The sequence below is a fragment of the Eublepharis macularius genome, chromosome 7 (genome assembly GCF_028583425.1).
Source record: "Eublepharis macularius isolate TG4126 chromosome 7, MPM_Emac_v1.0, whole genome shotgun sequence".
In the NCBI taxonomy this organism is placed as follows: domain Eukaryota; kingdom Metazoa; phylum Chordata; class Lepidosauria; order Squamata; family Eublepharidae; genus Eublepharis; species Eublepharis macularius.
The window spans coordinates 10,896,074-10,911,896 of NC_072796.1; the positions used below are offsets into that span (position 1 = coordinate 10,896,074).

Sequence of the window (15,823 nt, forward strand, 5' to 3'; positions counted from 1 at the left end):
TTGCTCCAAGATTTTTAGAAAGAAGTCAGTCAAAGCATGTTAGTGCATTGGAAGGGATGCTATATATATATTTGTGATGCTCGCCCTCATCGGGTCCAAGCCGCTGCCGGTGCACAGCAGCGCTGCTGGCTCCTCCGCTGGACTAAACATGATGAGTTACTAGAGTTCAACACGTGTCTGCTTACCTCAGGGTTTGATGGGAAGAGTAGGACATGTAGGTCACTGCTAGCTGCTAGCGTAGTTTCAGGTGGAGGCCGGGCGCAGAGGTCAGCAGACAGGTACCTGGAGCGTCACTGCATCTCCCCCCCCCTGCTTGCCCAGCCCCCACCCGAAGGCGCGCCTCAGAGCTGCATAGCCCGGCATCGCTTTTCCTTTCCCCCTGCTCACCCGGGACATCACTTCAGCTCCCCCCATGCTCACGTGGCCTCCACAGAGCAACAACATGCTATGCAGCTCCAGGCCATGCGGCTTTGGGCAGGGGCCGGACAAGCGGGGGGTGGGGTGGAGATGCAGTGATGCTCCAGGTACCTGTCGGCTGACCTCTTCGCCCAGCCCCTGCCTGAAACTGCGTTAGCAGCTAGCAGCAGCCTACACTTCCTACACTTCCCATCAAACCTTGAGGTAAGCAGACACGTGTTGAACTCTAGTAACTCATCATGTTTAGTTCAGCTCTAAGGTACAGAATGTCCCATTCAACAATGGAAATGGAACATCTCCCTTTCTCTTCCTTTCATTTCACTCTTTGTCAAATTCAGGGCTGTCAAGTTGCTGAGAGATCTCTTTACAGTTTTCCTCAGCATTTAAAAAAATAGCTGGGGGGGGGGCAATGGGGATGGAGAAATCAGGGGGTTACTCTTTTCCCTGTATCATTACCACAACCTCAAATGCCCCCCTCTCAGAAGCTATTTGCCTTGTTGGGGAAAATATAGACAATTGAGAAAAGAGCATGGCAGAGAGAAGTTAAATATATAAATACTGTGTATAAATACTAATGTATAAATGTATAAATACTAATCAGCCTCCTAAGCACTTCTGCAACTGCTGCTTACTAATAAAACAGGTATCTTCTTAGTTCAGCTCTTAGGTCCTTGCCTTGAAGAATTTACAATCTGTCTTTTATTATATCATTTCAGAATCTGCAATGTAAGTTGATGGGATTATATAAATAACAACAAGGCCCGTTGCAGGAAAAATACAACAGGCTCTAGAAAAGGGAGGGTGGGCAGGTGTACATTCCCTCCTCCTCTGTCACTGATCCTGGCCGGATGAAGGTGGGGAGGAGTGGGGCTGAGCATGGCTGGTTGAATGGGGGCAAGCATTGCTTCCTGCTCCACTTCTGATCCCAACTGGGTGACGGGATGGGTATTGCCTCCTGCTCTATGCCTGATCCTGGTCAGGTGAAGGCGGGAGGCGGGAATTGCTCCACTCCCGATCCCTGCTGGGTGAAGTTGGGAGACAGGCATTGCCACCTGCTCTGTGCCTGATCCCGGCCAGCTGAAGGAGGGTGGGCATTGCCTCATGCTCCACTCTTTATCCCAGCCAGGTGAATAGGGTGGGCATTGTCACCTGCTCCGCTCCTGACACCGGCTTGTAAAATTAATCACGTGGATTAGCTCCTCTGCGTCTCTCCAGGGTGTGTTGGAATGAGTCAGCATCAGGTGAGCCACCAGTCCCTGAGGAAGTCGTCCTGACGAAAGCTGCCGCTAAGCCGGTTGCAGTTAGGACTGTCAGTGGCTGCCCGGCTTCTGTACCAGCTTCGGGAAGATTCTTTAATCGTAAGAAACAACATGAATTACAGAAGACTTTTATGAATGCACTTACCATCATACCATCTTTTTGCCCTTGGAGTACTTACCTTGCTCAAAGAAGAAACAGAGTGGGGTGTGGAGCCCCCTGTGATTAATGAACTGATTCAAAGAGTTCTGGAGATTCAATTAGTACTATGTACAATGATTGTATTAATGAGCATGATTGTATTGTTTGTATAAACAACATATTTGTATTTTGATGTTGAAGAGAAATAGATATAGTAGTTTTGTTAGATATCCGGGTGTTTTTCACTCTGTGTATTGTAATCCGCTCCTGACACCGGCTTGTAGAAGGGGGGTGGGCATTTCCTCCTGCTCTGCAGCTGATCCCAGCTGGGTGAAGGGGGTGAGTGGGCATTGACACCTTTTCCGTTGCTGACCCCAGCCGTGTGAAGGGGGATGGGTCTTGACACTTGCTCCATGCCTGTTCCCGGCCAAGTGAAGACTGGGTGGGCATTGCCTCCTGCTCCATGCCTGATCCCACCCGAATGCAGGGGGTGTACACTGCCACCTGCTCCACTCCTGATCCTGGCCAGGTGAAAGGGGTGGGCATTGCCATCTGCTCCACTCCTGATCCCGGCTGGTTGAAGGCAGGGGTTGGGCTTTGCCAGCTGCTCTGCTCCTGATCCCGGCCGGGTGAAAGTGGGGGGCGACATTTCCACTTGCTCCATTCTTGATCCCAGTTGGGTAAAGAGCGGAGGACATTTCCAGCAGCTCTGTTCCTGATCCCAGCTGGTTGTAGGCGGGCCACCTGCTCTGTGCTTGATCCTGGCTCGCTGAAGGCAGGGGGCGAGCAGTGCTACCTGCTCTGTGCTTGATCACAGCCAAATGAAGGATGGGCATTGCCACCTGCTCCATGCTTGATCCCGGCTGGCTGAAGGCAGGGGGTGGGCTTTGCCAGCTGCTCTGCTCCTGATCCCGGCCGGGTGAAAGTGGGGGGCGACATTTCCACCTGCTCCATTCTTGATCCCAGTTGGGTAAAGAGCAGAGGACATTTCCAGCAGCTCTGTTCCTGATCCCGGCTGGTTGTAGGCGGGGGGGTGGGCATTGCCACCTGCTTCACTCCTGATCCCAGCTGGGTGAAGGTGGGGGGCAGGCATTGCTGCCTGCTCCGTGCCTGATCTGGCTTGTGGTTCCTGCCATGGGGCTCTCTCTGGAGGTCTGGCTGCCTCATCTGGGCTTCCCTGCACAGCAACGTTCTCTGGAGGCGCACCAGGGTAGGAAGTGAGTTGTCTTGAATACGCTTAGCCTTTTATTTAATTTAATTTAATTTAATTTAATTTATTATATTTATATTCCGCCGTCCCCGCTTTCGCAGGCTAAATATAGTAGGATAATATTTTGTTCCATTGAAATCATTCAGACACCATGCGATGTGGTATATTATGGTAAATCACATTTTTAAAAAATCCTCTGACCCATTTGGCGGGCTGAGACAGGTTGCTTTGCCCCATTGGTAGTGCAGCTACCCACCAGACTTCTAAATAATGTAGACAGCTGAGACCACGTGTAGAGTTTCAGTTCCCTTTTGCATTCTTTCTGAAGATCCATTCAGACAGGATGGGTGTATGGGTGTGTCAGTGCTAAAGCTGCTCAAGGACCGAGAGTCACTCTACACAAGACTTCTTACACGAGGATGCTCAAATGAAGGGAGATGCAATGTTAGCTGGGAAGCAAGATTTAAAAGACAGATCGGAAGGCTGTGCCAATTTCCGCACTCTACAGAGCTGGCAAAGAGGGTTTGTTTATTTCATCTTCCCCTCCCCAAAGGGGAGGTGAAATTGACAGAGCCTGTGAGAAGGAGAAGAGGAAATAAACAACCCCCCTGAGGAGCAATCTCTGCTGGCTCTGTAGAGAGGGGAACTGACAAAGCCTTCCAGTCTGTCATCTCGGCCAACGTTGCATCTCCCTTCTTTTGAGCATCCTCATGTAAGAAGTCTCGTGTAAAGAGACTCTGAGTAATCAGCCTGGCCTGGAGAGGCTTGCGCTCCCCCACTTGAAGGAGCAGGTTCATAGCAGGGGGGTGCTACCGGCTATTGCTGGAGGCTCAGGTCTCCTCTGGGGCACATTGTAACTTTTATTAGCTTCGGCTGATATGCAGCTGTAGTCCTACAACAAACAGCATTATCTGGCCATGTTGATCCATGTTAGATTACTGTAGATCCATGTTAGATTACTGATCCATGTTAGATTAGTGTTACATCCAGGTTAGATTACTGTAATGTGTTCTATAGGGGGCTCTCTTGGAAAACTTTAGCTTGTTTAAAATGCAGCTGCCAGGGGTGGGATACAAGGATTGTATCACCCCAGTGCTGAAAAATCTGCACAGGCTGTCCATTTGTTTTGGGGCACAACTCAAAATGCTGGTTCTTTTATTGGTTGGTTGGTTGGTTGGTTGGTTGGTTGGTTGGTTGGTTGGCTTCTAGCCTGCCCTCCCTGCAAGCAAGCTTGGAGCGGGCTACAGCAATTATAAATATATCTTAAAAACACAATAAAAACAACATCATAATTAATATAGAACACAGTTCCCACAGTTCTTACCATTAAAGCCCCAAATGGCTTGGAACCAAAGTACCTGAAGCATAAGCTAAGATTCATTTTAGCTTATGCTTCAGCTAACTTCATCTCAATCCCTGCTCTCTGTGCCTCCAACTTCATAGGTAGGTGAGGACAAGATACAGAGCTTTTTCGGTGGTGGCTCCTCACCTGTGCAATGTCCCCCCCGCCAAGCTTTGTCTTGTGCTTATGCTACTCTCTTTTAGTTTCCAGGCCAAAATGTTTCCTTTTACCCAGACTTTTAATTAAGAGGAATTTCTTTTAACGTTGTTTTAATAGTCTGCTTGTAGATGGAGAACTGTTTTATAATAACATTAAGCTGCTTAATGTTTTATGTTGTTACACTTTGGCTGGGTTTTAATTAACAGCTTTCATAATGTGTTGTATTTTTATGATGTTTCATTTTCTACGCCACCTTTGGCAAGTTCCTTGGAGAAGTAGCATAGATATTCACTGAATAAATAAATCATTTCCCACAGGTATTGCAATGAGCATTTGTTGTGTTCCCCGCACGTGTTCTGGACTGGCTGGGGTGCCTGGGAACGCTGTACAGCCCCATGTGGAGGAGGAATTCAGGCCCGCCACAGGGTGTGCGAGAATGGCCCGGACTGTCCTGGCTGCAGTGTTGTGAGTAGACTTGCCTAGAATTTGTGGATGCCTGATTTGTATTTGTATGGCCCTTTTTATGTGTAGAATGAGCCAAAGAAATGCTGATGTAAATTAGTGGCTTCGGAAAATTAAAAGGTCTCTATTGGGCCGGAATGGGCGTGGAAGCGGTGTAGGACAGGTGAAAGGCTAAAATGCTGATCAGGTACTGGAGAGCCCGTGGGGTAGGAGCCTGAAGGAAGGTGGCACTGTAATCAGAGGACTAAGACCTGGGTGGGTTCTTGAGTTTTTTTAGGGAGTGGGCAGAGACTTCCCACGGTCTCTCCCCTCCTCTGCCCATCACCAGGTACCTCCTCTGTCCATCGCTCTCACCTCCCTTCCCTTCTGCTCCTCATCTGCCTCGGCAGTCTTGCCCTGTCCACTGCTGGGTCCGCCTACTGCTCATGCTGACAGTCACCTGCACTGTCCACACCCCCGAGGGCACTGGAGAGCAGATGGCAGAGTGTGCTCAAGGGTGGAGGCGGAGGTGGTGGCAGCAGTGGGCTTAGCCCAAAGTAGCAGCTGCCCCGAGGGCACTGGAGAGCAGATGGCAGAGTGTGCTCAAGGGTGGAGGCGGAGGTGGTGGCAGCAGTGGGCTTAGCCCAAAGTAGCAGCTGCCCCGAGGGCACTGGAGAGCAGATGGCAGAGTGTGCTCAAGGGTGGAGGCGGAGGTGGTGGCAGCAGTGGGCTTAGCCCAAAGTAGCAGCTGCCCCGAGGGCACTGGAGAGCAGATGGCAGAGTGTGCTCAAGGGTGGAGGCGGAGGTGGTGGCAGCAGTGGGCTTTGCCCAAAGTAGCAGCTGCCCCATCACAGGCTGTGCTGCTGCCCGCCTTGTGTAAGATGCAGCGAGGTCAGTGGAAAGGCACGATACTGTGATGGACAGTGGAAAGACAAAAAGGCGTGGGGACCAAGGTGGGAGAGCCTCTTTGGCTCTGGGTTTGGAAAGAGGCTGGTTCTGACGGTGCAGGCTTCTATCCTTGTTTTAAAGCATGGTCACCTGGCAGGGGGGGCACTTATTTCCTAACTTCATTATGTAAGCTCACAGTAGTAATAAAAACATTACAAGTTAAAACCAAGATAAAATAATAAACCCCAAAGACCTTCCCACCCCAGTATGTTGCCTGCTTTTCAGAGTCCATCAAAAGCTCTTGCAAACATGCAAGTCTTGCTGCACCTCTTAAAGATCTCCAATGAGGGAGCGCCTCTCACCTCTGCAGCAAGCCCATTCCAAACAGTGGGAGCCATGACAGGAGAGGCCTGGGTTTGGTCAGTGCCAGGTGGAGGAACAGCCAGCAGTGACAGCCTGAAGACAGTAGCTGGCACATGGGCACTTCATGTCCTTCAGACGTGGGCCCAGGCCATGAAAGGCTTTACAGGCCGTTGCCAGCACCTTGAATTGAACTTGGAGCCGAACTAGACGTTACTGTATAGTACTGGAAGGCAGATACAATATAATCCCCTATCTGGAAAGGCTTTGCTCCTGTGTCCACTAAGAGAGGTGGAAACTATAGAGCACATGTTTTTTAGCTGCTCATATGATAAGGAAGCACGGGATGAGATGATCGCACCGCTATTAGGTAAAATCCCTGCTCTCACTGAAAAAAAGCTAGACTTGATTATCTCCTATCCAATAAGAATATCAAAATTACCCATCAAGCATCCAGATACTGATTGGTGATATTCAGGTCTCAGTAATTATATTGTACTGTAATTAGATCCTTATTTAAATTGTTTTATTTGCTCTATTTTATGCCTTGGATTTTCTTATTTAGTGTAAATGTGCAGAAGCCACACAACATCTGTGGGAAATGGCTTCTTTTTAAAAAGGGGAGAGCCCAAATGGGCTTGGAACAGTGCCATGGAGGGAGGGAGGGTTCTTGCCTTCCCCAAAGCTGTTTTCTTGAGCAAAAACCGCACCTGGTTTTGCTGCACCGTGTGGAACGTTTGTGCGTGTGAAGTAGCAAAAATGGGGAAGTAACTCCTGTACTTGCTGCTTCCACACAAGAAACTGGCTTATAGGGGAAGACAGGAGCCCTTCCTCCCCTTGTAGTGGCCTTCCAAGCTTGTTTGGGCCCTCCTTTTTTCAGAGGAGCCGTTCCCTGCAGCTGCTTGTTGAAAGAAGCACAAGTTGCGGGAAGTATAACTTGGGCGTGGGGAAAACAAGTTGGGTCTGTGGTGAAATCATAAAAAAGTAACGTCTAGTTTGGCTCTCAGAAACAATTGACGGCTAATTAAGCTGTATCAAAATGGGAACTATGAAATGATTACCAACTTTTCTGTTCTGATTTTGCTTTAGGCTTTGAATATACTTAAAACAGAAGCAAAAACATTTCATAAAGGCCTTTTCTTTCTGAATGTATTTAGAAATAATGTTTGTGGTTCTTTTTGGCATTTTTATCCCATCTTTTCTTCAAGGAGCTTGGGGTTGTTGTATGTATGGTCCCCCGCCCCCGCCCTCCCCCGCTTTATATCCTCACAACAACCTTGAGAGGTAGGTTAGGCTGAGAGATGGTGGTGACTGGCTGGGAAGGGAACTGAATGCAGATCTCTCTTACCTAACACTGTGCAACAGTCCATTGTACCGAACTGGCTCTCACCAGCTTCTGGATCATGTGTTTACAGGCTTTTGAGACTGGCGCTCTTTATCCTAAAGGGGGGAAAAACCTGGTTATTTCAGCCTCCCTTGGAGAACCTTTAAATCTGAATGGAAAGTAAAGGTCAGAGAAAGAAGTCACGCCATAGGAATTTGCGAGAGAAATTCTCCTTTGACCTGTAGCATTATATGAAAGGGTATGATTTCTCTCTTTAGCTGCTGTAATTACAAATCTCACTTTGAACCAGCACTGAAGAACATTTGTGCTAACGGTATATTTAGAACTAAAAGCCAGAGATCATGCACTAACCCAAAGGCTTAAAACGAGAAGACGTCATAAAACGCCAGTATTGCATTTAGTGTTCATTCAAACAAAGCATTTTTCATGAGAAGGCATCCAACATATTTTGTCTCGATCCGGGATGGCCGGGCCTGATCCTTCCCAGCCAGTCTGCTCAAGGCTTGGACCGCCCTCTCAGGCATTATTTATTTGTTTATCAGTGCCTCTTGGTCCTGCACCCAAAGCAGTTTACAAATGAAGTCCAATGCATAAGAGAATTGCCTAAAAAAAAGCAAAACAGTAAAACAGTAAAGAGTAAAACAATATCAGTCTAATGCCAGTTCCGAGCAGAAAATCTTGCATCCTTCGTAGAAGCTTCAAAAGGAGATAGCTTAACTTGAATCCTCTTGCAAAGAATTTATTGGGGTGGGGTCACTCTGGGAAAGTTCTAGATCTTACTCCTATGCTCACTTAATACAGTTAAGACACTCCAAGGTTTTCATGTCAGACTGATCTCAGCACAGTTGTATGGAGAGAAGCAGTTCTTCATCAGAACACATGTCACTGCTGACCCAACTAGTAGCCCATACAAAACAGTAGGACACCCCCCAAAGGGTCCCTGTGATGACACAGAAGCATCTGAGAAACTTGGAAGGGAATCAGCAAGGATAGAAGTGAGACAGACCAGTAACATACTATGTTACCAGTACCAGTAACTAGTACGAGCCAGGCCAGCTTCTTTCCTCCTAAGAGAGAGAGTGGAAACACATGAGATGAATTACATGTGAAGAGCACGGGTTGGATCACACAAGCTTCCCTGGGAGAGCAGTAGTCTTACCCTCCAACCTCTCCAAGCTCCTGGAGGAAAACTGAGTTGAGTGGATTTTCTTACAAACAACAGCCACTTGACTGGAGAGATTCTCTCTTCCCTTCAGGAGCTCAGAGATGGGGTGGTGAGGCAGGGGGGAATCCATACTACAATTCTGTGCTGGGAGAAGAAGAATGGGAGGGACTGGGTTTCTCTCTCGCAAAACATCTGAGCTTTTTTCCTGCCTCTTGTTATGTTGTTTCCCACCCCTACCCTGATTCCAAGCTCCCAGAGGATTTTTAAAAGAGAGAGAGAGAGAGTGTGTGTGTGAGAAAGTCCCTCCAGTTGCGATTCTCCCCAGCTGAGAATCACATTGAGCAGCTGTTTTTTTTTTAAATTAAAGACTACATTTCCCAGAGATCCTTGCAGGATCCAACACATACACCCACGTGTGTGAGTGTGCGCGCGCGCGTGCGTGCGTGCGGCTCTTTAACCACCAAGTAGTCATTCCTAGTCTAGGTCATCTGACACAATGTCATCGGCTCTTAAGAAGAGGGTAAAGGAGATGCCAAGTTGTATGATCAAGGCCTTTCCCCATTTTAAAGTGCTGTAGTACAAATAGAGATTTGAAAGTGCATATAAATTAGCCACGCTGAGAACTACTAATGCAAAAATCTATAGCCAAAGTTCGGTTGCCTGCAAGGCTCTTGTGCGTGTGAATCTGGGGAGAGTCCCTTAGTAAATATTATCTCAGAATATAATGTTAAGATGCAGTCATTGAGGAAATACATGCAAATAGACTTAATTGTCAATTGGTGAAATTGGCTGGAATTGATGCAGCAATGCTTTTGAGTGCGGTCTTTGTTATAGTCGATGATTGCATCCAAAAAATAGCCTACTCTGCTAGACTTTGTCTGTATAAATTGAAATGTATTGAAACAGTCCCATGCATCCTCTTTTATTGTCCCTTTTATGCAAATATTTGTTTTAAGTATCTTAACTTTATTCTGTCTGATCATATTAAAGTCCAATATATCTTGAAGGACACCTGGTACAACCAAGAAGGATGCTTTGTTTCTTCAATATGCCATTAAGAATTGTCAAGATAAGTCACAGTGATGATCCGATGTTATACTTGAATTTTATCTGTACACGTTTTTATCCTTTTATTGTAACAATCCTGTAATTTGTATTAGCCTATCCTGTATGCTATTATGCCATTAAAGGTCCTGATTGATTAATTGACTGACTGATTGATTGATTGATTGACTGATTGATTGATTGATTGATTGAATGCATCCCCCATAGGAGTATCAAGCTTGCAACACTAACCCCTGTCCAGAGCTGAAGAAGACAACTCCGTGGACTCCTTGGACTCCCGTCAACATCTCTGACAACGGAGGGCACTATGAGCAGCGATTCCGATACACCTGCAAGGCGCGGCTGCCTGATGCAAGTTTGCTAGATGTGGGAAGGCAAAGGATTGAAATGCGTTACTGTTCCAGCGATGGCTCCACTGGATGCTCAACGGATGGTAAGCAGTAGCACTCATCAGAACCTCAGATTCATTTCCGTTGGTGTGCAGAAGGTGCTACCGATTTTGGTCTGAATCAAATCACTAGCAGTTATGATTATGGTCGGCCGCAGAGGGACTTGAGAGGCTGCTTATATGGCAGACAAAAATGGAGTTGAAATGGTCCATGTAGGACTCTGCCTGCCCCCTCCCAACACTGGATTACTAATATTTGGACTGGGCAGATATGGCATGCCCTGATCTGCATAGCCTAGCCTAGCCTAGCCCAATCTCGTCAGATCTTTGAAGGTAAGCAGGGTCAACCCCAGTTAGTACTTGGATGGGAGGCCACCAAAGAAGTCCAGGGTTGGTGATGTCAAACCACCTCTCAACATCTCTTGCCTTGAAAACCCCGTGATGGGATCGCCGTAAGTCAGATGCAACCTGACGGAAAAGAAAAAAAAATATGGCATATACAAGATGCTGCTGTAGAGGGAGTCATTTGGTGACAAATAGAACTGCCCCTTGTTCAATGGCTCCCATGGTAGGGGCAGATTTTGCTCGTCCTTAGTAGCATCCTCTTGAACAGGATTTTACTCTTTGTCACAAGACTGTCAGCTAGGAAGAAAGAAATGCAGCAGTGCCGGGCTGCTTCCACACGGTGATCCTCTGTGTGCTGTCATAACCACTGCGACTACATTTGTGGTGGCAGCAGAGCATCTGCGCAGTTTCCCAACACTTTCCTCTTCCCCCGTGCCCTCTGCAGCCGCCATTTCGCTCTCCTCCTGCCAACAAAGGGCTTTCTTGAGGACTGTTTTGGGAAAGAAAAAAGGGGAGTTGACATACTGTTATAGAGTTATAGCAACATATCAATGACTGATATATTTTTTTTAAATCCCAAAAAAGTCCTGCGGTGCCTGGGGAAATGTCTGCCATGGGAGGCTGAGTCAAAGCTAGTGGTGGTGTTGATGTAGGAACAACCTGCAAAAATGTACAACGTGCAAAGGCACGATGACCACTGACTCTCCAAAATGATTGTACCAAACCAGGTTTAGGAAAGATCACTGCAAAGAGAGGGGGGGACACAAAAGTAGGACAAATAGAGGATGACATCATATGGATGCTCCCAGAAACAACACTGTCGTAAGGAAGCTAAGGCTGGGCAAAACGTCTGTGTGGAAACAGGCTTGGTGTGTTTGCCTTCCATGGCACAGTCAGTGAGATCCTCCGTCCCTAAAGCTTTCTTCACAACTCCCTGTTCAATTTTTCCTTGAAAAAGCTCCAAGAGGATTCCCCAGTTTTCCCGCGTAATTTGATTCATTACTGAATAACTCTTCAGCATACATTCAAATATTGAAACGAATGTACAGCCTTTATTTTTGATCTTGAAAACTCCCCAAATCCTCCCATCATTTCTCCCGTCTGAATATAGACATTTCCTGCCTTCACCCTCAGAGTCTCTCTACATGAGACGCCTCGGTGCATGTTTGCCAAGTCTAGGGAGATGCAATGTTAGCTGGGAAGCATAGTTTAAAAAGACAGAGCTGACGGAGATAGCTCCTTAGAGGGTGGGTTAATTTCACCTTTGCCTCCCCAGAGGCTCTGTCAGTTTCACCTCTCCAGTCTAAAACTCTGTGGGATCACAACCAGAGGGCAGCGAAGAATGGAAATGGGCTGGAGCTGCCTTCCCGAGCCGGGCTTGGACCTGGAGAGGTTATAATGGGCTGAGGTTTCTTCCCTTCTGGCATTTCACAGCCCCGTCACACAGCTCCAATGTATAGCAAAGCCTTTGCCCTGCCGCCGGCTCTGTCTTTTTAAACTACCCTTCCTGGCTACCATTACATCTCCCAACACGTGTTCTTCACATGTCAGATGTCTCGTGCAGAGAGACTCGCACTGTCTGCCTTTTAGAGTTTTTACTGTTGCCATTGCTGCCTTTGGAAAGTCCCCACTGTCCAGCCGCCTCCTTGACTTGCAGCGCCTTGCACGTTGTGTTCTAAATGAGGGCTTGCTGCTCGCTGTTGGTTTGCGGTCCATTCCTTACCCCGTGATCTCCCCTGACTCCTTCCTGAGAGTTAACGCCTTTCCTGGTATTTCCCGTCTTGTGCATTTGGTTCTCATTCACTTCTTTTTTTGTTATTAATGAGTTTCATGTTACTGTTATCTGTTCAGCTCTTCCATATGCTGTCTTCCGTTTGAACATGTCTTCAATCTCTTAAAAAATTGGCAGTCATTTCCAGTTTTGCATTATCCCTGAATCTGATGACTGACCCTTTATCAGTGTGCTGTCCATTCCTCCACTTGGTTCATGAATAAAGATGCTGAGCATCTTAACCAAACCCAGCAAAACTTCATTGGGTACTTTGGCTGAACTCTTTATCGGCCTATGTGTGGGTTGCTCAGTGGGGAATTGCAAGCATAGCAGTTTCTTGAACTGCACGTTTTCCAAAACTTCTTTGGTTGGAACTGCATGTCCATTGCCCTATTCAGGGGGAAAGGACCCCCTGCCGGCCAGGAAGAATCCCCCCTTCTGCCGAATGCTTAATCTCTTTTCCTGAGCTGGGCTGCCGAATAGGACATAAGTGAGACTAAGGGGACAATGGCAACTGGGGGCAGGGGGTCGTTGGAAGGGAGAACCAGGACAGAGATTCTTCCCTTTCTGTCAGCTATCCTTAGAATTGCCCCTGCACCCTGCGTGTGGTGAGGGCAGCATGGCCTTAAAAGTAAAATGAAAACTGCTGTAAAACTGTGCCTAAATTTCAGCAAGTTTATCACTTATCAAAACATCTTGGAATTATTCCATTTATAGGCACCTCATCCTTTTTATACAATTAGAAACATTTAATAATTCAGATATTGATACCCTGCTTTTCTCCCGAAGCAGATTACAGCATCATTCTTCCCTGCTCCATTTTGTCCTCACAACAACAATCCTGTGAGGTAGGTTAGGCAGAGAGAGAGAGAGAGAGAGAGAGACAGGTCCAAGGTCACCCAGGGCATTTTCATGGCATTTTCATGACAGAGTGGGGATTTGAACCTGGGTCTCTTGGATCCTAACAAGTAACTTGCATAGGATTGCACTGGGAGACAGCTTGACAGTCTTGAGGTCTACTTACGGTGTCTCAACCAGTCGCAGTGATGTTCCTGGCACTGGCAAAGTGGTAGTAAGGACCGGAGTTCTGATCTTACAGTGCCCTGGCCACAAAACGCATCCCCCAGTACTTCAGGGGCTGACTAAATAGACTGTCTCCCCTGCTTTTTTCTGTCTTCTTGCATACGCCCAGAGGTGTTATTGATACAAATGTTGAGTGCATGAAGCAAAATATTGGGACACTTTGTAGTCCCTTTCAACTGTCGAGAGAGGCCATCTATTCCCGCAATCTCCCCTGCAGCAGGAACCTCGGAAACTAAAATATCCCTTGAGAGTAGCTCCGTGGTCCGTTTGTCAGAGCGGCTGCTGGAGTCTTTTCCTGAGGCGCCACTTAAATGCATGTTGTCTCGGCTTGCCCATTACTCCTCATCCTTGACTCTGGGCCAGCAAAGAACAATGCCTTTTCCTTTCTGGCAGCCTTTCAAGGCCTCCTTACAAGCTTGTTTTCCTTTAATTAAAAAGGAGTGGGTGACTGTCATTCGTGTGAGAGTTTGCAAATGGAAATAAATCTGGAGCTGGAGTTGAAGGAACAAAATAATGAATGCAGAGGCCCAGAGACTTAAGAGATGAAGCAGGAAGACGGGTTTCACATTTCCTCTCTGCCATGAACCCGATACGGTAGTATCATGCAAACTCTCATTCTCATTCCTTCTTCAGCAATGCAGAGGGAGTGCCACTGCCCTACTTTGCAGGGTTGTTGGAAGGAGCAGTGTATGTGAAACACTTTAATGCTTGAAAGTGCCATATAAATACTTGGACTTGTTATTTTCTCTTAATGGATTCTGTTAGAGATTCCTAAATGACCCAGAACCAGGTAGAAGTAGAGTTCTTTGACAAGGAAACAGCGCACTCCTACTCAAGAGTCTCTCTACACGAGGCCTCTTACACAAGGATGTTCAAGTGTAGGGAGACACAATGTTAGCCAGGAAGCCTAGTTTAAAAAACCAGAGCTGGGGGAGATTGCTCCTTTGGTGAGGTGAAGATGAAATTAACAAACGCTCTGAGGAACAATTTCTGCCAGCTCTGTCTTTTAAAACTACCCTTCTTTAGAGAGATGAAATTGACAGAGCGTTTGGATCTGTCTTTTTAAACTATGCTTCCTGGCTAACATTGTGACTCCCTACATTTGAACGCCCTCGTGTAAGAGGTCTTGTGTAAAGAGACTCTTAGAGTTCCATCTTTCTAGGTCTATTGATTAGAAGAGTGTAACTGCTTAAATTTGCACTGTAAGACTCCAGCCCTGGGTACACTTACTTGTGAGTAACACTGTTGAGCAAATTAGGGCATACTTCTGAGTAAATGAGCACAAGTCAGGGCTATAAGGTTTTCAGAGGCATCCTTTTATATATCCATCAACAAACCTACTGGATCAAAATTCAAGTTAGCTGTACATTTCATCACACAAAGGCTGATAAATGATGCTTGAGATGTACAAATAGACATGGAAAAGGAAAGAGAATTATTCAACATTGGTGACTGTTTATTTGATACTAGAATAAAGTAAAACCAGAAGAAAGTGTTAGACAGACAGTGCTGACGTGTATATGATTAACTGCAGAGCTTTTTTTCAGCTGGAACGCAGTGGAACGGAACCTCTTGAAAATGAGTTCCGGAACCTCTTGAAAATGGTCACATGATCTCAACTCCCCTCTGTCTGGAGATCAGGGGGCGGGGCCACCAGCCATGTGACCATTTTCTCCGAGGGCAACCCACTGAGTTCCACCACCTCTTTTCCCAGAAAAAAAGCCTTGATTAACTGTACTTGTTTTGAATTCTTTTGTTTTGAACTCATCTTTGTATATTAAGTAATTTTATTAAATAACAGTGACAAAGGAAGGCCCGTCCAGTCTAGGTTTCTGATCACCCAGTGGCTGAGCCCACAGGCAGGATGACTGTAACAGCATCCTCCTCCTTTTACCCCCCAGCAACTGATCTAAAGAAGAATACTGCCTCTGGTATTGGAGGGGAGTAGATGTCCATCATGACTGTTGATATCCCTGTCCTCCATGAATTTGTCCACTCCCCTTTTAAAGCCTTACAAGATGGCGACCATCACCACATCCTGTGGCAGCGAGTTCTACGCCACAAACCAGAGACTGTTTAACTTGATTCCCTTTCATTACTGCAGCCCCCCATTAGGGGATCTCCTGAAATTAATAACAACAACAATAATAATATTCAATGTATATACTGCCCTTCAGGACAACTTAATGACCACTCAGAGCGGTTTACAAAGTGTGTTATTATCATCCTCACAACAATCACCCTGTGAGGTGGGTGGGGCTGAGAGAGCTCTGAGGGAGCTGTGACTGATGCAAGGTCACCCAGCTGGCTTCAAGCGGAGGAGTGGGGAATCAAACCCGGCTCTCCACATTAGAGTCCTGCCACTCTTGTAATTGATCACCAGACTACATAGAGAAAATGGCTGCTTTGGAGGATGGACTCTTATGACATTATAGCCTGCTAAGAG

At 46.8% G+C, this 15,823-nt stretch overlaps 1 protein-coding gene across 1 annotated transcript in view; it reads left to right on the forward strand.

Annotated features, from left to right (window-relative positions):
- SEMA5A (semaphorin 5A) overlaps positions 1 to 15,823 on the forward strand; it is a 155,688-nt gene that overhangs the window by 118,849 nt on the left and 21,016 nt on the right. The window contains exons 14-15 of the mRNA XM_054984946.1: positions 4,844 to 4,991; positions 9,998 to 10,223. Coding sequence (XP_054840921.1) covers positions 4,844 to 4,991; positions 9,998 to 10,223 — 374 coding nt within the window. The remainder of the gene's footprint in view (positions 1 to 4,843; positions 4,992 to 9,997; positions 10,224 to 15,823) is intronic.